This window comes from Pipistrellus hanaki (assembly GCF_964339955.1).
Source record: "Pipistrellus hanaki genome assembly, chromosome: 7".
Taxonomy (NCBI): domain Eukaryota; kingdom Metazoa; phylum Chordata; class Mammalia; order Chiroptera; family Vespertilionidae; genus Pipistrellus; species Pipistrellus hanaki.
Window position 1 is genome coordinate 2,431,927 of NC_140509.1, and position 21,318 is coordinate 2,453,244.

General features: G+C 65.1%; 1 protein-coding gene across 5 annotated transcripts; it reads left to right on the top strand.

Annotated features, from left to right (window-relative positions):
- The first annotated feature begins 1,765 nt into the window (after positions 1 to 1,765).
- DDR1 (discoidin domain receptor tyrosine kinase 1) lies at positions 1,766 to 21,318 on the top strand. 5 transcript variants are annotated; one of them, XM_084889515.1, is made up of 18 exons: positions 1,766 to 1,901; positions 11,743 to 11,869; positions 11,952 to 12,054; positions 12,250 to 12,478; positions 14,189 to 14,336; positions 14,510 to 14,618; positions 14,964 to 15,150; positions 15,232 to 15,478; positions 15,871 to 15,966; positions 16,095 to 16,246; positions 16,734 to 16,899; positions 17,501 to 17,611; positions 18,484 to 18,728; positions 18,841 to 18,968; positions 19,153 to 19,371; positions 19,731 to 19,965; positions 20,294 to 20,443; positions 20,539 to 21,318. In XM_084889515.1, exons 2-18 carry the CDS (start codon positions 11,785 to 11,787, stop codon positions 20,677 to 20,679), a joined length of 2,751 nt encoding a protein of 916 aa, XP_084745641.1. In that variant the 5' UTR covers positions 1,766 to 1,901; positions 11,743 to 11,784; the 3' UTR covers positions 20,680 to 21,318. The 5 variants fall into 5 exon arrangements, with proteins under 5 accessions (XP_084745641.1, XP_084745643.1, XP_084745642.1 ...); XM_084889517.1 differs by lacking the exon at positions 1,766 to 1,901 and having other exon boundaries at positions 11,749 to 11,869; positions 12,412 to 12,478; XM_084889516.1 differs by lacking the exons at positions 1,766 to 1,901; positions 17,501 to 17,611 and having other exon boundaries at positions 11,749 to 11,869.

Below are 21,318 nucleotides of genomic sequence, written 5' to 3' on the forward strand. Positions count from 1 at the left end.
ACACACACACCACATACCACACACACACACCACATACCACACACACACACACACCACACACACACCACACACACACACACCACACACACACCACACAGCACACACATACACCCACACCACACACACTCACCACACACACAAACCACATACACACACACCACACACACACACCACACACACACACACACACCACACACACCACACACACACACACCACACACACCACACACACACACCACACACACACCACACACACACCACACACACACACACACCACACACACACACCACACACACACCACACACACACACCACACCACGCACACCACACACGCACCACACACACACACACCACACACACACACCACACACACACACCACACACACACACACCACACACACACACCACACACACATATAGGCATGCATACATGCATGTACATATGTGCGCACACAGGCACCTGCCTGGCTCCCCCTCTGGACTGTGAACAGGACAGCTCTTCCTGTCAGACACCTCGAGGCTGACAACCCTCTCTGACTGAGGATGAAGTGGAGGTGGAACGGGTGACACCAGTGGCGCTGGGGCTGTGGGTTGTGCTGCGTCAGAGGGCCTGCCCCTTGCGCCGCCCGCACAAGACCTGCGGCGGGCTCCTGGGGCAGGCCGCCATTCCCTCTCCGTCCTGAGGGCCAGGGGTCTGGGTGCAGATGCCAGTGGCAAGCTCACTGCTCAGCCCCCCCCCCCCCCATGGTGCTGTGAGGGGCGCTTCCTCCTCCCTCCCTGCCCCTCCAGGTCCAATCAGCACCTTGGCTTTGGGGCCCTGGTTTCTAAACCAAGAATCGGACAACATTTCTGACAAGGACATTGGTACTTTATTTTATTTTATTTTTTTAAATATATATTTTATTGATATTTTACAGAGAGGAGGAAGGGAGAGAGATAGGGAGCTAGAAACGTCAATGAGAGAGAAACATCGACCAGCTGCCTCTTGCACACCCCCCACCGGGGATGTGCCCGCAACCAATGTACATGCCCTTGACCGGAATCGAACCTGGGACCTTTCAGTCCGCAGACCGACGCTCTACCACTGAGCCAAACCGGTTTCGGCGGACATTGGTACTTTAGAGGGGACAGGCCGGACTATGTTTACATTGGGGTTATTCTTGAAAACTAAGAGTGACTTGTGGACACTGGTACAACTTGGGGCAACCAGCCAGGAAACGCACTCTTGCCCAGCAGTATGGCCCAGCGGTTGAGCGCCAACCTATGAACCAGGAGGTCACCTCAGGGCACGTGCCTGGATGGTGGCTCTGCATCCCCAGTGGGGGGCCTGCAGGAGGCAGCTGATCCGTGATTCTCATCATTGATGTTTCTGTCTCTCCCCCCCCCCCTTCCTCTATGAAATCAGTAAAAATATGTTTAAAAAGGAAAAAAAGAAACTGGAACTCTGGTTCTCCCCAGGGTGCAAAGACTGAGAGAACATGGGGGACTCAGGAGACCTCCAAAGGACCTGCCAAACCATGGCAACTGTCCTTCTCCCACCTCCTGGCGGTCAGTCCCTCCCGCCTGGACCGCCCCCTCGGCAGGACCCAGCGCCCGCTGCGCCCCAGCAGCCCGTGAGCTTTCCCGGCCAGCCTCCACCCCCTTTGTTCGGGCTCTTTGTCTGCGGGCTCCCTCCGGTTCGTTTCTCGCGCTGGCCTCCCCCTCCTGTCTCGGGGCCAGGCTCTCCTCCCCCTCCGCGGGGCCGCCGGCCGCGTTGCCATGGTCACGTTGAAGCCGAGGCAGCTGGCTGGGGCAGCTGCTCCCGCCCCGAAGGGCGGACAAAGCCCGGCAGCATTGGCAGCTTCAGACCTGGGACCCCAAAGGCCTGAGACTGGGGGGACTGGGACCCAGGACTGAACGGGTGAGAGGGAGCCGGAGCTGGACTGGGAGGCCGGAGTGGGCCTGAGCCCGGCCTCCCCTGGAGGGCGGGACAGCGGTGCGGGCGGAGGCGGGCGGGGGCAGCTCGCCTGCTGGGGAGGCGGGAGGGGGAGCCTGTGGGCTGAGGGGCCGGGCGCCCCAGCGGAGTCTGCGGCCTCTGGGTCCTGAGCCCAGACAGGGAGCGACGCCGGTTCGCTCTCCCCGGGCCAGACCCGCCGCCCTCCCAGCCTCCGGCTCTCCGGGCGCTCCGGCCCCGCGCTCCCCAGCGGGGTCTCTGTCCGGCCTCTCCTCTTTGTCTTTGTCCCCGTCCCCTCGGTCCGCCGCTCGCTCCGGCCCGGCTTCCTGCCCTCTCCGGCCCCACAGGGCGCCCGCCCGCCCGCGTCCTCCCCGGACCCAGGCTCCCGCCTTCCTGCGTACGTGCCCTCTCCCCGCCCGTCGCTCTCAGGCTCCCGCGCCCCCAGCCCTGCTCCCGGGTGCCTCCCGCCGCCCGCCCCCCCCCCCCGTGCCTCCCGCCGCCCGTGTTCCTCCCCCCGGGTGCCTCCCGCCTCCCGTGTCCCCCCCCCTCCCCCGGTGCCTCCCGCCGCCCGTCCCCCCCGCCCCGGTGCCTCCCGCCGCCCGTCCCCGCCACCGGGACCGCCGCTCTGGGTGCTCCGGCTCTCCCGCGGAGAGCCCCCCTCCGGAGCGGGTTTCCCTGGTACCGGGTGTCAGGGCCTCGTCCGCCCCCACCCGCCCCACCAGCCCCGCTGCTCGCCCGAGAGGGCCGCCGCGGGGCCTGCAGCGCCCCTCCGCGCCCCGCCAGCCATCCCCGCCGCAGCAGGCCCGGGGGGGAGGGGAGGCCCGTGGCCGGGGGGACAGCGGCCTGTGGAGGGGTGGCCGGAGGCGCGGGGTGGCCGCTCAGCCTTGGCCCGGCTCCGGGCCCCGGAACGGCTGGGGTTTCCCGCGCGGCCCCTGGGAATCCGGGCTCCGAGCCCCGCATTCCAGCCGGCTCAGCCGGGTCTGCTGTCAGCCGCGTCCCTCAGCGAGCCGGCGTCACCCGTTAGGAATTCCTCCGGGCGGGGGTCTCCGGGGTTTATGGTTCACTGCCCGCGGCGGACCCCGGGCCCGCCGTGCTCCCCCGCCCCCCGCCCGCGGCGGGTGTGGAAGGTCCCGCCCGAGTGCGAGGGGCCCGCCTCTCCCTGGCGTGGGGCCCCGCCCCCGGCCCCGCCTGCCGCCCAGGCCAGCGCCCCAGGTGAGGCTCCGGGACGCCCGGGCCCCGCCCGCCCGGCTCCGCCCCGCCCGCTCCCGGCCCGATCCCCAGACCGTCCCCAGGGGTAGGTGCTGGGCGCGGGTTCGGCGGAGCGGACCGTGGGGCAGGCCGGCCTCGCGTCCTCTGCGGTGGGCGGGTGCGTCCCTTGGCAGGTGGGGCGCGCGGGCGGCGGGGGCGCGGGCGGCGGGGCGCGGGCGGCGGGCCCGGGCCGCCTCTTCCCGGCGCTCTGGGTGCCGGTCGCGGGGAGTCCGGTCCTGGGCGGGGCGGACGGCAGCTGGTGAGAGGCGCTGGGGACCGGAGGGGGCCAGGCGGAGACACGGCGGTTGGCCTGAGCGGGTGGGCGGATCCGCTGCCCACCTCCCCGCGGCCCGCGGTGCCTGCGTGTGTGCGGCCCGGGCTGGCTGCTCTGCCCCGCGCCACCCCCACCCCCCTCCGGGCCAGCCCCTCCAGCCTCCCCCACCCTCCTCCGGGCCAGCCCCTCCAGCCCCCGGCCCCCTCTCCCCCCTCCCAGCCAGCCCCTCCAGCCCCCGGCCCCCTCGCCCCCCTCCCAGCCAGCCCCTCCAGTCCCTCCAGTCCCCGGCCCAGGGCGCGTGGGGAGGCCTCCCGGGGACCCAGGGCCGGAGTCTGGACCGAGTCAGGGAGGAACGGGAGGGCCCAGGAGAGGGGGCACAGAGGGGGGGGAGTGGGGGCACAGAGGGGTGCGGATGGGGGCACAGAGGGGTGCGGATGGGGGAACAGAGGGGGGGGAGAGGGGGCACAGAATGGGGCGGAGTGGGGGCACAGAGGGGTGCGGATGGGGGCACAGAGGGGCGCCAGGCTTGGGGCAGAGTGGGGGGCACAGAGTGGGGGGCATAGAGTGGGGAGGAGAGGGGGCACAGAGGGGCGCGGAGAGGGGGCACAGGGGCGCGGAGTGGGGGCACAGAGTGGGGAGGAGAGGGGGCACAGGGGCGCGGAGAGGGGGCACAGAGTGGGGAGGAGAGGGGGCACAGGGGCGCGGAGAGGGGGCACAGAGTGGGGAGGAGAGGGGGCACAGAGGGGGGCGGAGAGGGGGCACAGAGGGGTGCGGATGGGGGCACAGAGGGGTGCGGATGGGGGCACAGAGGGGTGCGGATGGGGGCACAGAGGGGGGGAGTGGGGGCACAGAGGGGGGCGGAGAGGGGGCACAGAGGGGTGCGGAGAGGGGCACAGAGGGGTGCGGATGGGGGCACAGAGGGGCGCGGAGAGGGGGCACAGAGGGGGAGGAGAGGGGGCACAGAGGGGGAGGAGAGGGGGCACAGAGGGGGAGGAGAGGGGGCACAGAGGGGTGCGGAGTGGGGGCACAGAGGGGTGCGGAGTGGGGGCACAGAGGGGTGCGGATGGGGGCACAGAGTGGGGCGGAGAGGGGGCACAGAGGGGGGCGGAGTGGGGGCACAGAGGGGTGCGGAGTGGGGGCACAGAGTGGGGCGGAGTGGGGGCACAGGGGCGCGGAGAGGGGGCACAGAGTGGGGCGGAGTGGGGGCACAGGGGCGCGGAGAGGGGGCACAGAGGGGTGCGGAGAGGGGGCACAGAGTGGGGCGGAGAGGGGCACAGAGGGGTGCGGAGAGGGGGCACAGAGGGGGGGGGAGTGGGGGCACAGAGGGGTGCGGAGAGGGGGCACAGAGTGGGGCGGAGTGGGGGCACAGGGGCGCGGAGAGGGGGCACAGAGGGGTGCGGAGAGGGGGCACAGAGTGGGGCGGAGAGGGGCACAGAGGGGTGCGGAGAGGGGGCACAGAGGGGGGGGGAGTGGGGGCACAGAGGGGTGCGGAGAGGGGGCACAGAGGGGGGGGGAGTGGGGGCACAGAGGGGCGCGGATCGGGCTGGGGCAGGTGAGCCTCTCCCAGCAGACGCCTGCCCGCCGCCGGCCTGTGGGAACCTGCCCGCCGCCTCCCTCTCCGGGCACTGAGCCCAGCGGGGCAGGGAGGCCGGGGCGCGGGAGGCCGGAGCGGGGCCTGGGAGGCGGCTCTCCGGGGGAACCTGGGGCTCGGGGGGTGAAGGGCGCCGCGGACGCGGAGCGGAGGTGGGCGGGGACGCGGGCCCGCGGGGCCTGGGAGGCGGCGGGCGGGGCGGAGGCCTGGCTTCGGCCCCGCGGCCCGACAGCTGCTCCCGCCGCCGTCCGAGCCCGCCGGCGCCTCCACTCCGCCAGGCGCCGCCCGCCCGCCGCCCGCCGCCCCCGGGCCCCGCTCCGCCCGCCGCCTCCCGGGCCGCCCGCCGCCCGCCGCCTCCCGGGCCGCGCGAGGAGAGGTAGGGCCGCGGGGCGGGCCGGGGCCTGGCGGCGGGGACCTGGCGGGGGCCGCGCGGAGCTGCACTTGCCCCGGCCCGCGGTCTGCCTGCCCGGGGTGGGGGGTGGGGGGAGTCGGCCTCGGGCAGGCCCCGGCGGCGGGGCCCTCACGCAGCAGTGGCGCCTCCTGCCGGGCTAGCCCGGGCCTCCGCCCGCAGCTCCCGTTCCTGCCAGGGGCCTGGCCCGGACCTGCCGAGCGGCCACCGCCCTCGGGCGGAGAGCGAGCACAGCCGCCCGGCGCCCGCAGCCCCGCCCGGCCGGCCCGGCGCCCGGGCCCCGGAGCCCCGCTGGGCGGCACCGCGAGGCTGGGCCGCAGGGCGCCCCCCGCCGCCGGCTGCCCGGCGCCGCGCCCGGGAGCCCTCCCTGGCCGGCGGGGCGAGGGGTGGCTGCGCCCGGCTCCCCGGGCTCCTGCCGGGGCTGGCGGGCCGCCTGCGCTCGGAGGCCGGCCGGGCCGTCGCTCGCCCACAGGTGTCTGAGCCGCTGAGGGCAGGCGGTGCGCACGGAAGGCCGAGTGCGGGCGGCTGTCCGCCTGCGGGGCTCTGGGCGCCGCGTGCCCGCGTGTGGGGGCGCGTCCCTCCCCGAGTCTGTGTGCCCAGCTCATCCAGCCGCGCACTCAGCGGGCTCCAGGTGCGGGGTCTGTGAGAGTGTCCGTGTGAGAGTGTCTGTATGAGAGTGTCTGTGTCTGTGTGAGAGTGTCCGTGTGAGAGTGTCTGTGTTTGTGTGAGAGTGTCCGTGTGAGAGTGTCCGTGTGAGAGTGTCTGTGTCTGTGTGAGAGTGTCCGTGTGAGAGTGTCTGTGTTTGTGTGAGAGTGTCCGTGTGAGAGTGTCCGTGTGAGAGTGTCCGTGTGAGAGTGTCCGTGTGAGAGTGTCTGTGTCTGTGTGTGAGTGTGTGTGTCTGTGTGAGAGTGTCCGTGTGAGAGTGTCTGTGTGAGAGTGTCTGTGTCTGTGTGTGAGTGTCCGTGTGAGAGTGTCTGTGTCTGTGTGAGAGTGTGTGTGTCTGTGTGAGAGTGTGTGTGTCTGTGTGAGAGTGTCCGTGTGAGAGTGTCCGTGTGAGAGTGTCTGTGTCTGTGTGTGAGTGTCCGTGTGAGAGTGTCTGTGTCTGTGTGAGAGTGTGTGTGTCTGTGTGAGAGTGTCCGTGTGAGAGTGTCCGTGTGAGAGTGTCCGTGTGAGAGTGTCTGTGTCTGTGTGTGAGTGTCCGTGTGAGAGTGTCTGTGTCTGTGTGAGAGTGTCCGTGTGAGAGTGTCTGTGTCTGTGTGTGAGTGTCCGTGTGAGAGTGTCTGTGTCTGTGTGAGAGTGTCCGTGTGAGAGTGTGTGTGTCTGTGTGAGAGTGTCCGTGTGAGAGTGTCTGTGTCTGTGTGAGAGTGTCCGTGTGAGAGTGTCTGTGTCTGTGTGTGAGTGTCCGTGTGAGAGTGTCTGTGTCTGTGTGAGAGTGTCCGTGTGAGAGTGTCCGTGTGAGAGTGTGTGTGTCTGTGTGAGAGTGTCCGTGTGAGAGTGTCCGTGTGAGAGTGTGTGTGTCTGTGTGAGAGTGTCCCTGTGAGAGTGTCTGTGTCTGTGTGAGAGTGTCCGTGTGAGAGTGTGTGTGTCTGTGTGAGAGTGTCCGTGTGAGAGTGTCCGTGTCTGTGTGAGAGTGTGTGTGTTTGTGTGAGAGTGTCCGTGTGAGAGTGTCCGTGTCTGTGTGAGAGTGTGTGTGTTTGTGTGAGAGTGTCCGTGTGAGAGTGTCTGTGTCTGTGTGAGTGTGTCTGTGTGAGAGTGTCTGTGTGAGAGTGTGTGTGTCCGTGTGAGAGTGTCCGTGTGAGAGTGTGTGTGTCCGTGTGAGAGTGTCTGTGTCTGTGTGAGAGTGTGTGTGTCCGTGTGAGTGTCCGTGTGAGAGTGTGTGTGTCCGTGTGAGAGTGTCTGTGTCTGTGTGAGAGTGTGTGTGTCTGTGTGAGAGTGTCCGTGTGAGTGTCTGTGTCTGTGTGAGAGTGTGTGTGTCCGTGTGAGAGTGTCTCTGTCTGTGTGAGAGTGTGTGTGTCCGTGTGAGAGTGTCTCTGTCTGTGTGAGAGTGTGTGTGTCCGTGTGAGAGTGTCTGTGTCCGTGTGAGAGTGTGTGTGTCTGTGTGAGAGTGTCCGTGTGAGAGTGTGTGTGTCTGTGTGAGAGTGTCCGTGTGAGAGTGTCTGTGTCTGTGTGAGAGTGTGTGTGTCTGTGTGAGAGTGTCCGTGTGAGAGTGTGTGTGTCTGTGTGAGAGTGTCCGTGTGAGAGTGTCTGTGTCTGTGTGAGAGTGTGTGTGTCTGTGTGAGAGTGTCCGTGTGAGAGTGTGTGTGTCTGTGTGAGAGTGTCCGTGTGAGTGTGTGTCTGTGTGAGAGTGTCCCTGTGAGAGTGTCTGTGTCTGTGTGAGAGTGTGTGTGTCTGTGTGAGAATGTCCGTGTGAGAGTGTCCGTGTCTGTGTGAGTGTGTCTGTGTGAGAGTGTGTGTGTCTGTGTGAGAGTGTGTGTGTTTGTGTGAGAATGTCCGTGTGAGAGTGTCTGTGTCTGTGTGAGAGTGTGTGTGTTTGTGTGAGAGTGTCCGTGTGAGAGTGTCTGTGTCTGTGTGAGAGTGTCCGTGTGAGAGTGTCTGTGTCTGTGTGAGAGTGTGTGTGTCTGTGTGAGAGTGTGTGTGTTTGTGTGAGAGTGTCCGTGTGAGAGTGTCTGTGTCTGTGTGAGAGTGTGTGTGTTTGTGTGAGAGTGTCCGTGTGAGAGTGTCTGTGTTTGTGTGAGAGTGTCTGTGTCTGTGTGAGAGTGTGTGTGTCTGTGTGAGAGTGTCCCTGTGAGAGTGTCTGTGTCTGTGTGAGAGTGTGTGTGTCTGTGTGAGAGTGTCCGTGTGAGAGTGTGTGTGTCTGTGTGAGAGTGTCCGTGTGAGAGTGTCTGTGTCTGTGTGAGAGTGTGTGTGTCTGTGTGAGAGTGTCCGTGTGAGAGTGTCTGTGTCTGTGTGAGAGTGTCCATGTGAGAGTGTGTTTGTGTGAGAGTGTCCGTGTGAGAGTGTCCGTGTGAGAGTGTGTGTGTCTGTGTGAGAGTGTCCGTGTGAGTGTGTGTGTGTCTGTGTGAGAGTGTCCCTGTGAGAGTGTCTGTGTCTGTGTGAGAGTGTCCGTGTGAGAGTGTGTGTGTCTGTGTGAGAGTGTCCGTGTGAGAGTGTCCGTGTCTGTGTGAGAGTGTGTGTGTTTGTGTGAGAGTGTCCGTGTGAGAGTGTCCGTGTCTGTGTGAGAGTGTGTGTGTTTGTGTGAGAGTGTCCGTGTGAGAGTGTCTGTGTCTGTGTGAGTGTGTCTGTGTGAGAGTGTCTGTGTGAGAGTGTGTGTGTCCGTGTGAGAGTGTCCGTGTGAGAGTGTGTGTGTCCGTGTGAGAGTGTCTGTGTCTGTGTGAGAGTGTGTGTGTCCGTGTGAGAGTGTCCGTGTGAGAGTGTGTGTGTCCGTGTGAGAGTGTCTGTGTCTGTGTGAGAGTGTGTGTGTCTGTGTGAGAGTGTCCGTGTGAGTGTCTGTGTCTGTGTGAGAGTGTGTGTGTGTCCGTGTGAGAGTGTCTCTGTCTGTGTGAGAGTGTGTGTGTCCGTGTGAGAGTGTCTGTGTCTGTGTGAGAGTGTGTGTGTCTGTGTGAGAGTGTCCGTGTGAGAGTGTGTGTGTCTGTGTGAGAGTGTCCGTGTGAGAGTGTCTGTGTCTGTGTGAGAGTGTGTGTGTCTGTGTGAGAGTGTCCGTGTGAGAGTGTCTGTGTGCGTGTGAGAGTGTCTGTGTCTGTGTGAGAGTGTGTGTGTGAGTGTGTCTGTGTGAGAGTGTCTGTGTGAGAGTGTCTGTGTGAGTGTGTCTGTGTGAGAGTGTCCGTGTGAGACTGTCTGTTTCCATGTGAGAGTGTCCGTGTGAGAGTGTCCGTGTCTGTGTGAGAATGTGTGTGTTTGTGTGAGAGTGTGTGTGTTTGTGTGAGAGTGTCCGTGTGAGAGTGTCTGTGTCTGTGTGAGAGTGTCCGTGTGAGAGTGGGTGTGTTTGTGTGAGAGTGTGTGTGTTTGTGTGAGAGTGTCCGTGTGAGAGTGTCCGTGTGAGAGTGTCTGTGTCTGTGTGAGAGTGTCTGTGTGAGAGTGTCTGTGTGCGTGTGAGAGTGTCTGTGTCTATGTGAGAGTGTGTGTGTGAGTGTGTCTGTGTGAGAGTGTCTGTGTGAGAGTGTCTGTGTGTGAGTGTGTTTGTGTGAGTGTGTCTGTGTGAGAGTGTCTGTGTGAGAGTGTCTGTGTGAGAGTGTCTGTGTCTGTGTGAGAGTGTCCGTGTGTGAGTGTCCGTGTGAGAGTGTCTGTGTCTGTGTGAGTGTGTCTGTGTGAGAGTGTCTGTGTTTGTGTGAGAGTGTCTGTGTCTGTGTTAGAGTGTCCGTGTGTGAGTGTCCATGTGAGAGTGTCTGTGTCTGTGTGAGAGTGTCTGTGTGAGTGTGTCTGTGTGAGAGTGTCTGTGTGAGTGTGTCTGTGTGAGAGTGTCTGTGTGAGAGTGTCTGTATGTGAGTGTGTCTGTTTGTGAGTGTGTCTGTGTGAGTGTGTCTGTGTGAGAGTGTCTGTGTGAGAGTGTCTGTGTGTGTCTGTGTGTGAGTGTGTCTGTGTGAGAGTGTCTGTGTCTGTGTGAGAGTGTGTGAATGTGTCTGTGTGAGTGTTTATGTGTGTGTGTCTGTGTGAGAGTGTCTGTGTGAGTGTGTGTGTTTGTGTGTGAATATGTCTGTGAGAGTGTGTGTGTCTGTATGTGAGTGTGTCTTTGTGAGAGACAGTGTGTGTGAGTGTGTCTGTGTGAGAGTGTCTGTATGTGAGTGTGTCTGTGAGAGTGTGTGTGAGTGTGTCTGTGTGAGAGACAGTGTGTGTGAGTGTGTCTGTGTGAGAGTGTCTGTATGTGAGTGTGTCTGTGAGAGTGTGTGTGAGTGTGTCTGTGTGAGAGACAGTGTGTGTGAGTGTCTGTGTGAGAGTGTGTGTTTGTGTGTGTGAGAGTGTCCATGTGTGAGTGTCTGTATGTGAGTGTGTCTGTGTGAGAATGTCTGCATACACAGCGGGGTCAGTGTGTCTGGCAGGGGGAGGGTGTCCAGCCTCCAGGTTGTCATTGGCTCTGCTGGGCAGGGCGGTGCGTTGGGTGGGCTGTGGGCCTGCCTCCTGGGTCCGGCCCAGTGGAGAGAACGGGGGATGGGAGGCGGGGAAGGGTGGCCTGGCGCCGTGTTTCTGAGCCTGCCTATCTACCCCTTGCTTTGTGTTTCTCGCCTGCCTCCCTGCCCCCCACCTCCCATCCTCTGCCCGGCTGTGTCTGCCCGGCTGTGTCTCTGCCCGGCTCCTCTTGCCCGTCTGGCTCTGATGACTCATCTGGGGTTGGCAGGAAGGTTGCTCAGGAACAAGGGCCTGCTGTTCTGCCGGGGGGGGGGGGGGGGGGGAGGTTGTGGTGGAGAGTGGCACCCAGGGTTCCAGCCCCTGTGGGTGGCTCCTGGACCCCAGGGGACTAGGTATGATGCCTCTGGTTCTAGCTCTGACTGGATGCAGGGTGCCCTCCGTAACTCAGCCCTCAGCTGCTGCTTCAGAGCTGTGGGGTCTCAGCTGCCTCTTACATTCCTGCCTAGAGCATTGTGGGAGCAGCTGGAGGAGGACAAAAGGATGGGGGAGTGTGCCCCACTCCTCCTACACCCTGGAGTGACCTTCAGAAAGTGGGGACTGGGTGGTCAGGCCAGGAGGGAAGGCACAGCAGGAAGAGCTGCGGGGTGCAGGGTGGTCCTGGGGGTCCCTCAGGGTTCCAGGGCTGGGAGTTCAGTGCGGACCTGGGAAGAGGATAGGCCAGGCTCTGCCTGCCGGCTGGAGGGGTCCCCCTGCCTGGGCTGGAGGGGGTCCAGGGTTCATTAGGAGGCACCGTTGGGACGGGTTCCGCCGGGAGGAGCTGCCTGGGCCCCCGGGGGGAAGCAGGCTCTCAGACGTCCCTGGCACAGATCCGGGAGGGCCCAGGGGGGGGCCTGCAGCCTGCACTTCTCCACCTTTCCCGGTGCTGCCCAGGCCTGGCCCGGGGTCACACTGTGCTCGTAGGCTACAGGGGCTGTGAGACTGGAGGGCGCGGGGTCCCTCACTTGTCTAAAAAACGGGGGCTCCTAGGTGGGGAGGGAGAGATTGGCCCAGGGTCTGGTTCTCGGGGAGCATTCTAAAAACATGGCGGGTGCTGTCAAACAGCCCCCGTCCTCTTACTGCATCCTCCCCAAGCAGCCCGCGCTGCCTCTCTCTGCTGTTGCTCGCTGAGACCCTGGCTCCTTGGTTGCCCTTTAACTTACCCCCCCCCCCATTTTGTTCCCTGTAGAGATGCTGCCCCCACCCCCTTAGGCCCAAGGGATCAGGAGCTATGGGGCCGGGGGCCCTCTCATCTCTGCTGCTGCTGTTCTCCGTGGCAACTGGAGGTGCCGACATGGCAGGACATTTCAACCCTGGTGAGGAGGTGGCTCTCGGTGCCTGAGGGTGGGGCCTGGGAGACAGTCAGAGGCAGGACCCTCACCTGCCTGTCCTCACCAGCCAAGTGCCGCTATGCCCTGGGCATGCAGGACCGGACCATCCCGGACGGGGACATCTCTGCCTCTAGCTCCTGGTCAGACTCCACGGCTGCTCGCCACAGCAGGTACCTGGCTCTCCGGGCAGGGCGGCCCTGGAGGTTAGCTCCTGGGGTCTCTGCTTGCCCCTCCAGCCCCTCTGCGCAAGCCAAGAGGCTTCTGAGGGGGCCCGTGCCCGTGAGACCCGCAGTCCTGGGGGCTTTAAACTAGAGCCAGAGGCAGACCCAGGCCAGGTGCTCCTGTGACCTCCTGCCCCCTCCCAGGCTGGAGAGCAGCGATGGGGACGGGGCCTGGTGCCCGGCAGGGCCGGTCTTTCCCAAGGAGGAGGAGTACCTGCAGGTGGATCTCCGGCGGCTGCACCTGGTGGCTCTGGTGGGCACCCAGGGGCGGCACGCCGGCGGCCTGGGCAAGGAGTTCTCCCCCAGCTACCGGCTGCGCTACTCCCGGGACGGCCACCGCTGGATGGACTGGAGGGACCGCTGGGGTCAGGAGGTGAGGCTGCAGGGGGACAGCCAGGAGGGTGGCTCTCCTCTCCTCCACCTGTCCACGGACCACCCTCCGGTCCACACCCTCTCAACCCAACCTCTCACCCGAGCTGTGCAACCTGGACGCTGTCCAACCTGGACGCCCAAGGGGGTTTCGAACTTACCGTCAGCTTCCCAAGCTGAGCTTGAGTCCCACGCCCGCCCAGCCTGGCCCCCGCCCCCTCCCCATGTCCTCCAGCTCAGGAGATGGCACCATATGTGCCCACTGGGCGGCTCAGGCCAGGAGCTAAGATGATACCCCGACTGTTCTCTCACCTCCTGCTTCCAACGCATCAGCAAGACCAGTCTGTGCTGCCTCCTGCTGTTTCCTGCCTCCACCACTCCCCCCTCCCCCCCTCTTCCACCTGCCGGGGCGAGCCCCACCTTCCCCACCCCATCCCGCTCAGGTGCGGGCTGAGGGGTCCCCAACTGTTCTCCCTGCTCCTGCCCGTCCTGCCTGAGTCAGAGCTCGCCTTGGAGGCGGCGTCAGTGTCCTTCGGACGAGGCGGTCAGGCAGGCCCGCACAGGCGTGCCCCTCCTCGACCCTGAGGGCCCGCAAGCCTGGCAACTGGGGACCACCAGGCAGCGGCAGCTCATCCCGGGCTGACCCCTGACCTTGTCCCCAAGGCCTCCTTTTCTCTGACTTCATTCATTCATCCATTCATTCAATCCTTGCCCAAGGAGTGAGGATATTTTTTCCATCGATTTTTAGTGAGAGTGGAAGGGGAGAGGCTGTTAGATGTGCTGTGAGAGACTCGCCACCAAGGCACGCACCCTTGACCAGGAATCGAACCTGTGGCTCTCTGCTGCCCAGGCGGAATCTCTCACCTCTGAGCACCGGCCAGAGCTTCTCTGACTTCTTAGTGAGCCAGCAGCCCAGCCCGGCTCCCTTTCCCGCCGCGCCCTCCCTGCTGTGTCTTCTGTCCCAGGCTCTCCTGTGTCTCGCTCTTTCCAGCTTTAATAAACTCCAAATAAAAAAAACTAAAAAGGAGCCGGGACCGGTTTGGCTCAATGGATAGTGCATCGGCTTGGGGACTGAAAGGTCCCAGGTTCGATTCCGGTCAAGGGCATGTACCTTAGTTGCGGGCCTATCCCCAGTAGGGGGTGTGCAAGAGGCAGCTGATCGATGACTCTCTCTCATCGATGTTTCTAACTCTCTATCTCTCTCCTTTCCTCTCCGTGTAAAATCAATAAAATATATTAAAAAAAAAAAAAACTAAAAAGGAGATGCATGTCCGACGGGGCCCAGCGGCTGCCGCCGCAGTCGGCTCCACTCGCAGCAAACACCACGTGACCGCCTGGCCCTGGCTGTGCCCGTTCCCCGGCCTTGCCCACTGGCCACTCTGGTTTTCCGGCCGTTTGTGGGCCAGCTAGGCTCATCCCACACCTTCAGCATTTTCGCTGGCTCTTCTCTGTCTGGAAAGCTCCTCCCGCCCCATGTCCACCCCCTGTCCAAGGCTCGCCCTGCCCCCCTCTCTCCCCCAGATGTCACCTCGCCAGCCTCTTCTGGCCACCCCCTCTCCCGCTGCCCCAGCCCTCTGCCGCCTCACTCTGCACAGCTGTCTCCTGTGGCCCTGGGCACCTGCAGAGTGAGCGGAGGGCTGGGGGCTGGGGCGGGAGCAGGTGTAGGGGTGCAGACCTGCCTTTCCCACCCACCCACCTGTTCCCCGGCTTGCAGGTGATTTTGGGAAATGAGGACCCGGGGGGAGTGGTGCTGAAGGACCTTGGGCCCCCCATGGTGGCCCGACTGGTCCGCTTCTACCCCCGCGCTGACCGGGTCATGAGTGTCTGTCTGCGGGTGGAGCTCTACGGCTGCCTCTGGAAAGGTGAGCTGTTCAGGGGCTCCTCGCCCAAACTGGGTCCCTGTCCTGGAGGTGGGGGGAGGGCCGGGGAGGAGCATCGGGGCCTCTCCCTTGCGGAGCTGCATTCTGAGTGAAGAGGGGACCGGCCAGCATGGCCTCCTCCAAGCCTGCCCCATGCCCCCTCCCACCCTGCCCAGATGGACTGCTGTCTTACACAGCCCCTGTGGGGCAGACGATGAACTTGGCTGAGGCCGTGCACCTCAATGATTCCACCTACGACGGACACACCACGCACGCCATTGGCGGGTGAAGAAGCGGGCCCTGCTGGCGGGCCTGGGGAGGGAGGGAGTACAGTGGGCGGGGGTGGGGGTGGGGGCAAGTAGTCATGCAGTGAGATAGAAGAATGGGGGGGCGGGGTCAGGTGGGCTAAAGGGACAGGACCAGGACTGAAGGCCAGCAAGGCGACCAGTAGCTCATGTGACACCGGAAGTAGAAAAAGGCACCCCTTTGCCGACACCTCAGTGTCACAATAAACACGCACGTCGTGGGGGACCCGTCCTGGCCTGGTGTGGGAGAGCGGTGAGGCCGGGCCAGGGGCCGGCTGCCAAGCACTGGCTCGGACGCTTTCTTCTCTCCCGGCCGCGCCCGCAGGCTGCAGTACGGCGGGCTGGGCCAGCTGGCCGACGGCGTGCTGGGGCTGGATGACTTTCGGGAGAGCCGGGAGCTGCGGGTCTGGCCGGGCTATGACTATGTGGGATGGAGCAACCACAGCTTCCCCGGCGGCTACGTGGAGATGGAGTTTGAGTTTGACCGGCTCAGGGCCTTCCAGGCCATGCAGGTGAGTGTGTGTGCCCCCGGGGGGGCGCCGGGCCGGGTCCCGGGCGCTCGGCCCGCCTTGCCCACGCCTCTCCCTCCCCAGGCTCACTGCAACAACATGCACACCCTGGGGGCCCGCCTGCCCGGCGGCGTGGAGTGTCGCTTCAAGCGGGGCCCGGCGGCGGCCTGGGAGGGCGAGCCTGTGCGGCACGGCCTGGGGGGTGGCCTGGGGGACCCGCGCGCCCGGGCGCTGTCGGTGCCCCTGGGCGGCCGCGTGGCCCGCTTTTTGCAGTGCCGCTTCCTCTTTGCTGGGCCGTGGCTGCTCTTCAGCGAGATCTCCTTCATCTCTGGTAAGCCCTGATGTCGCCTAGTCCCCGACACCCGCCCCTGGCACCCACCCAGGGCACTTCCCAAGCAGGGGTCTCCCCGTGGTGGCAGCCCTCCCCCCACCTGTCTCTGTCCGTCTGTGGTGAGACCCTAGTGTGACACTGGCTGCTAAACACCGAAACTGCTGGCTGGGAAGGAGCCCATCTCCGGCCCCGCATCTTCCCGCAGCCCAGCAGCTAAATGGTTAACGCCAGCACAGCCAGGCCTCCCGCCTGGCCCATCCCTCCTCTCGTTCTGATTGGTTGGGACATGTGTTGAGTGTCAGCCCTGTTCCCACTGGCCTCCCCCTGGTTCTGCAGTCCCTGCCCTGCCCGGCTGCCCTGTCTGCCTCCCTCTCTGTCTTCCTTCTCCCCAGATGTTGTGAACGAGTCCTCCCTGGCTCTGGGGGGCACCTTCCCACCAGCCCCCTGGTGGCCACCTGGCCCACCTCCCACCAACTTCAGCGGCTTGGGTGAGCAGCCTGGGCCTCCTCAGGGTGGGTCCTGGGCACCACTCCCCCGGCACCCCAGCGTGGGTGAGGAGCCTCCTGCCGCTCTGATCCTCCTCCGCCTCCCCCCCCCCCCCCCCCCCCCCGCCCAGAGCTGGGGCCCCGGGGCCAGCAGCCCGTGGCCAAGGCAGAGGGCAGCCCGACCGCCATCCTCATCGGCTGCCTGGTGGCCATCATCCTGCTGCTGCTGCTCATCATCGCCCTCATGCTCTGGCGGCTGCACTGGCGCCGGCTCCTCAGCAAGGTGGGCGGGGCTCCGGGCCTGGCCCCACCCCCACCCCCACCCCCGCGTCTGCAGTCAGGGTCCCTCTAACCAGAATAATTAGAGGGGTCGCTGAAGAGACGCTTATGGAAGTGTGGGTGGGGTGCATGGAAATCCAGGGGTGCGGGGGCCTGCGGGCCAGTCACCACAGCGTCCTGGCTGCTTGCTGCGAGGAGGCAAGCCCGGAGGGAGGGCGGGAAGGGGAGGAGGAGTGGCGACCCGCTGTCCAGGGCCTCTGGACTCGCATGCGGTGGGAAAGGGTGGAGCTGCAGGGCCCGGGAGAAGTGTGCAAACCCCACACCCGTGTCTTCCGGGGAGTCAGCGGCTCACGTTGGCCATGTGGACTGTCAGACTGGGGGTCCCATCTGCGGACTCGAATGCTCTGGAGCTGGGTTCGCCGCCTGCGGGTGGCGTTCAGTGAGGACGGGAGGAGGGAGCGGCGGGCAGCTCACACTGCCTTCTCCCCAAGGCCGAGCGGCGGGTCTTAGAAGAGGAGCTGACGGTTCATCTCTCTGTCCCTGGCGACACCATCCTCATCAACAACCGCCCGAGCCCTCGAGAGCCACCCCCCTACCAGGAGCCCCGGCCTCGTGGGAACCCAGCCCATCCTGCCCCCAGTGTCCCCGGTGGCTCCGGTAAGACCTCGCTCCCGCCTGCCTCCGTGCTCTCCGCCTGTTCTCATTGTGCTCCTTTCCCGTTCCCGTGCTTTTATGTCGCCCCCAGTTTCAGCTCCTTTTCTTATTTCCGTGTCTCTGGTCACTGCCCACTGCCAGGTCCCTGCCTTAGGATCTCACTCAGGGCTCCCACACACCTGCCACCCACAGCCCCAGCGGCCTCCTGTCCGGTCCACACGCCGCCCTGCTCTCTGCTGTGCTCTCTCACTGTGTCTCCCGCCCCGCCTTTCTCCTAGACTCACCCCATTCCTTCCACCCACCACTATCCGCCACCCCCCCACCTTCTGCACATATCATTCATCATTCCTCACGTACCTGTCATTCTCCCACCCACCCGCCCATTTGTGCATCACCCGTCCACCATCCAGTCATCCCTCCACGCATCATCCCTCCACCCGTCTCTTCGTGCTTCCATCCACTGTCCTCCCAGCTGCCAGCGCGCTCCGCATCGTGCTTTATTCTCTCTCAGTACATTGGTCTTGCCCTGTTCCTGGTCGCCTTGTCTGTCTAGCCTTGAGTCTCATCCCTTCCCCGTGTCCCCCACCCCTCCTTCTCCCGACAGCGTTGCTGCTCTCCAATCCGGCCTACCGCCTCCTTCTGGCCACTTACGCCCGTCCCCCTCGAGGCCCGGGCCCCCCCACACCCGCCTGGGCCAAACCCACCAACACCCAGGGTAAGCCCCTCTCCTGGACTCCGCCAGGCCTGTACGGGACAGGGAAAGGGCCTCACACCTCGCACTGCCCTCGCCTCACTGGCCTCTCTCCCGAGCTCCATGGCCTCTCTTGTGCCCCAACTCTCCTCTGCTCGCCCCTCGGCCTCCCCGGAGCTGAGGAGGGAGCCCGGCCCCCAGCTCTCCCCCTCCCCTCACCTCTTCGGCTCTCCAGAGCAGAGAGGCGGGCAGGCTCTGCTGTGACTCCTCTGTTCTCCCCTCTCCAGAGCTCCGAGGAGGAGGGCCTCTCCCTGGGTGCTGGCCCTGCCCCCCCTGTGTCCTCTCCGCAGCCCCGAGGTGAAGGCTCGCCCCTCCTCTGTCTGCCTCCCCTCCCAGTGTCGCCTTCTCCTTGTTCCCTCCTCCAGGGCTGAGGGGGCTCTGCCCTCCTGTCTGTAGACCCTGTTGTGCGGCCTGAGGGACGCCCCTCCCGCTGTGTGCCTGTCTCTGCTTGTCTCTGAGCTCGGGGTGTGGTGGGGGGGATGGGAGCAGGGAGGAGCCAAGGCTGGAGGTGGTTGGGGGGTGGGGGGCTGGGAACAGTTGAGTGAGAGCCAGGAGCCGGCAGCGGGACAGGCTGGAAAGTGGAGGGTGCGGCTGCGCAGGCCTTGGTGAGGGTGCGGAGAGGAGTCCCTCTGGGGCTCCCGGCTCGGGCGAGCTGGGCGCCGGGAGAACATGCACAGCCATCGGTGCCCGGGAAGCCCGGCCCCAGCTCTCCCCGCCGCACACAGCTTCTGTTTGAGGACGGAGGGAGGCAGACCAGGCTCTGACCCAGCAGACTGGGAGGCTGGGTGCGGGCGTGGCTCGGCGGCTCCTGATGCCCTCTCTCCGTTGCCCTGCAGCCTGCAGCGGGGACTACATGGAGCCTGAGAAGCCAGGCGCCCCGCTTCTGCCCCCGCCGCCGCAGAGCAGCGTGCCCCACTACGCCGAGGCCGACATCCTCACGCTGCAGGGCGTCACGGGGGGCAACACCTACGCCGTGCCCGCGCTGCCCCCCGGGGGCGCGGGGGACGGGCCCCCCAGAGTGGACTTCCCTCGGTCACGGCTCTGCTTCAAGGAGAAGCTAGGCGAGGGCCAGTTTGGGGAGGTAAGGAGGACCCCGGCCGTCGGGAATGCCGGGCCGTCCGGGGCTGGCACTGCGCACTCGGCCCTGGAGCAGGAACCGCCGCCCGTGACATCGCCCGGGACCCTCTCTGCAGGTGCACCTGTGTGAGGTGGAGCGCCCTGAGGAGCTCGTCAGCCTCGACTTCCCCCTTAGTGTGCGCAAGGGGCGCCCCCTGCTGGTAGCTGTCAAGATCCTGCGGCCAGATGCCACCAAGAACGCCAGGTGAGCACCAGGTGGCGGCTGGGAGTGGAGGCGCGGCCACAGCGATCCAGGAGCGCATGGGGGAGACAGCAGAGGGGTGTCCGGGGAAGGCACCCCGGGAGTCAGCCTGTGCCGCGGGCGGGCCGGCCCGTGGAGCAGGGCTGTGCAGGCCAAACACGTGCCCTCTCGCCTTCCCCCGCTCCAGGAACGACTTCCTGAAGGAGGTGAAGATCATGGCGAGGCTGAAGGACCCAAACATCATCCGGCTGCTGGGCGTGTGCGTGCAGGACGACCCTCTCTGCATGATCACCGACTACATGGAGAACGGCGACCTGAACCAGTTCCTCAGTGCGCACCAGCTGGAGGACAAGGCGGCCGCGGGGCCCCCCGAGGGCGGGGAGCCCGCCCAGGGGCCCACCATCAGGTCAGCCGCTGCCCAGCAGGCCCCGCCCTGAGAGCGCCAGCCTGGGGGCCGAGCGCACGGGGTGGGAGGCACACAGGCTGGGGAGGGCCCGGGACCAGGACCGCGGGGCGGGGAGGCTGGCCTGCCTGCTGCGAGGCCCGGAGGGACTTGGACCCGTCAGAGTGCCCTGTGCCCGTCACCTCACTGCAGAGCCTCGGTCAGGCGCATAAGAAAGGCAGCGGCTCCCTGGGGTCAGGTGACCACAGAAGGGTGGGGCGGGCACTGACCACACCTCCGCCTGGTACTTCCATCTTGGCATTGCGGCTGCCCTGGGGATCTGTGAAGCTACCAGCGACCCTCTGTCCGTGCCCCCCACTCAGCTACCCGATGCTGCTGCACGTGGCAACCCAGATCGCCTCGGGCATGCGCTACCTGGCCACACTCAACTTTGTGCACCGGGACCTGGCCACCAGGAACTGCCTGGTTGGGGAAAATTTCACCATCAAGATCGCCGACTTCGGCATGAGCAGGAACCTCTACGCTGGGGACTACTACCGGGTGCAGGGCCGGGCGGTGCTGCCCATCCGCTGGATGGCCTGGGAGTGCATCCTCATGGTGAGAGCCTGCAGGGGCGGCCTCCGAGCTCATCCATGGTGAGGGTGTGGCTCGGACCCGAGAAGCACGGAGGCGGGAGGGAGGGAGGGCCGCTGGGAGGGCCCGGAGACAAGAGTGGGTCTGACAGGTGGAGTGGGGCAGAGAGCAAGAGAGACCAAATGACAGGGCGGGGCTAGAGCTAGAGGAAGGGGAGTTGGGAGTTAGTCGAGACCAGAAAATGGGGGCAGGAGGGGGAGGCCGAGCCAGAGAAGCAAGGCGCAGAGGGCAGGCCCCGGGCCGAGGGTGTGCGAAGGGCGGTCTGCTGCCCGATGCCTTACCCCCGCACCAGGGCAAGTTCACCACGGCCAGCGACGTGTGGGCCTTCGGGGTGACCCTGTGGGAGGTGCTGATGCTCTGCCGGGCCCAGCCCTTCGGGCAGCTGACAGACGAGCAGGTCATCGAGAACGCAGGGGAGTTCTTCCGGGACCAGGGCCGCCAGGTGAGAGGGCTCCGCACAGCGGGGGCGGGAGGCGGGGCCGCCGGCAGGAACCAATGAGCATCTGCCCCTCGCCTTCCTCACCTGCTCCACCGTAGGTGTACCTGTCCCGGCCCTCCGCCTGCCCCCTGGGCCTGTACGAGCTGATGCTCCGGTGCTGGAGCCGGGAGCCGGAGCAGCGGCCACCCTTTGCCCAGCTGCACCGCTTCCTGGCAGAGGATGCACTCAACACGGCGTGAGCCCTGCGCCAGCCCCCCTGGAGCTCAGGGGAGCCGGCGCGCCTGCCCCTGGCCTCGGAGAGGCAGTGCGGCACAGGGGCGCCTTCGGGAGCTGACCCTCGCCGCTCCCTCCTGGCGGCCCCCGCCCGCCCAGCGGGCCTGTGGCCAGACCCTCTGAGGCCTCTGGCCGGCCTTGGGGGAGGCCCGGGCCAGACGCAGGGCAGACACTGGACGTGGCCCTGGAGCCACCGGGCCCCTGGACAACACTGGTTCTTGGAGGGAGGCGGCCCCCGCCTCTCCCTCCGTCACACACTGGACCCACTGGCTGAGGACTGGGGAAGTGAGGGGGACGCCAATCCTCAGAAACACTGGACCTGGGGGCCCTGCCTGGCCCGTCCGCCACCTCTCCTGCCTGTAGCTAGCACTCCGTGAAGCGGGTGCTTCTGTGGAATAAATATTGGAATCAGGGGACGGGGAAACGGCCGTGGCCCTGGGTCTGGCATCTCTGTTGTAGCTGCCACGTCGGTTTTTCTATGGTCACTTGGGGTTTGTACATTTTTGGCGGAAGAGACAGATTTTTACACTAATATATGGATCAAGCGCAGTGTAATGTTAACCCCCTGCACTAGGCAGGTGCCAATAAAGGTTGAGTTTTCCACA

Excerpts from the sequence above, each read along its gene's own strand:
- DDR1 (XM_084889515.1), top strand. The coding sequence starts at position 11,785 with ATGGGGCCGGGGGCCCTCTCATCTCTGCTGCTGCTGTTCTCCGTGGCA. Across the intron at positions 12,055-12,249 it reads ACGGCTGCTCGCCACAGCAG|GCTGGAGAGCAGCGATGGGG; the intron begins GTACCTGGCTCT and ends GCCCCCTCCCAG. Across the intron at positions 19,372-19,730 it reads GCCCAGGGGCCCACCATCAG|CTACCCGATGCTGCTGCACG; the intron begins GTCAGCCGCTGC and ends CCCCCCACTCAG.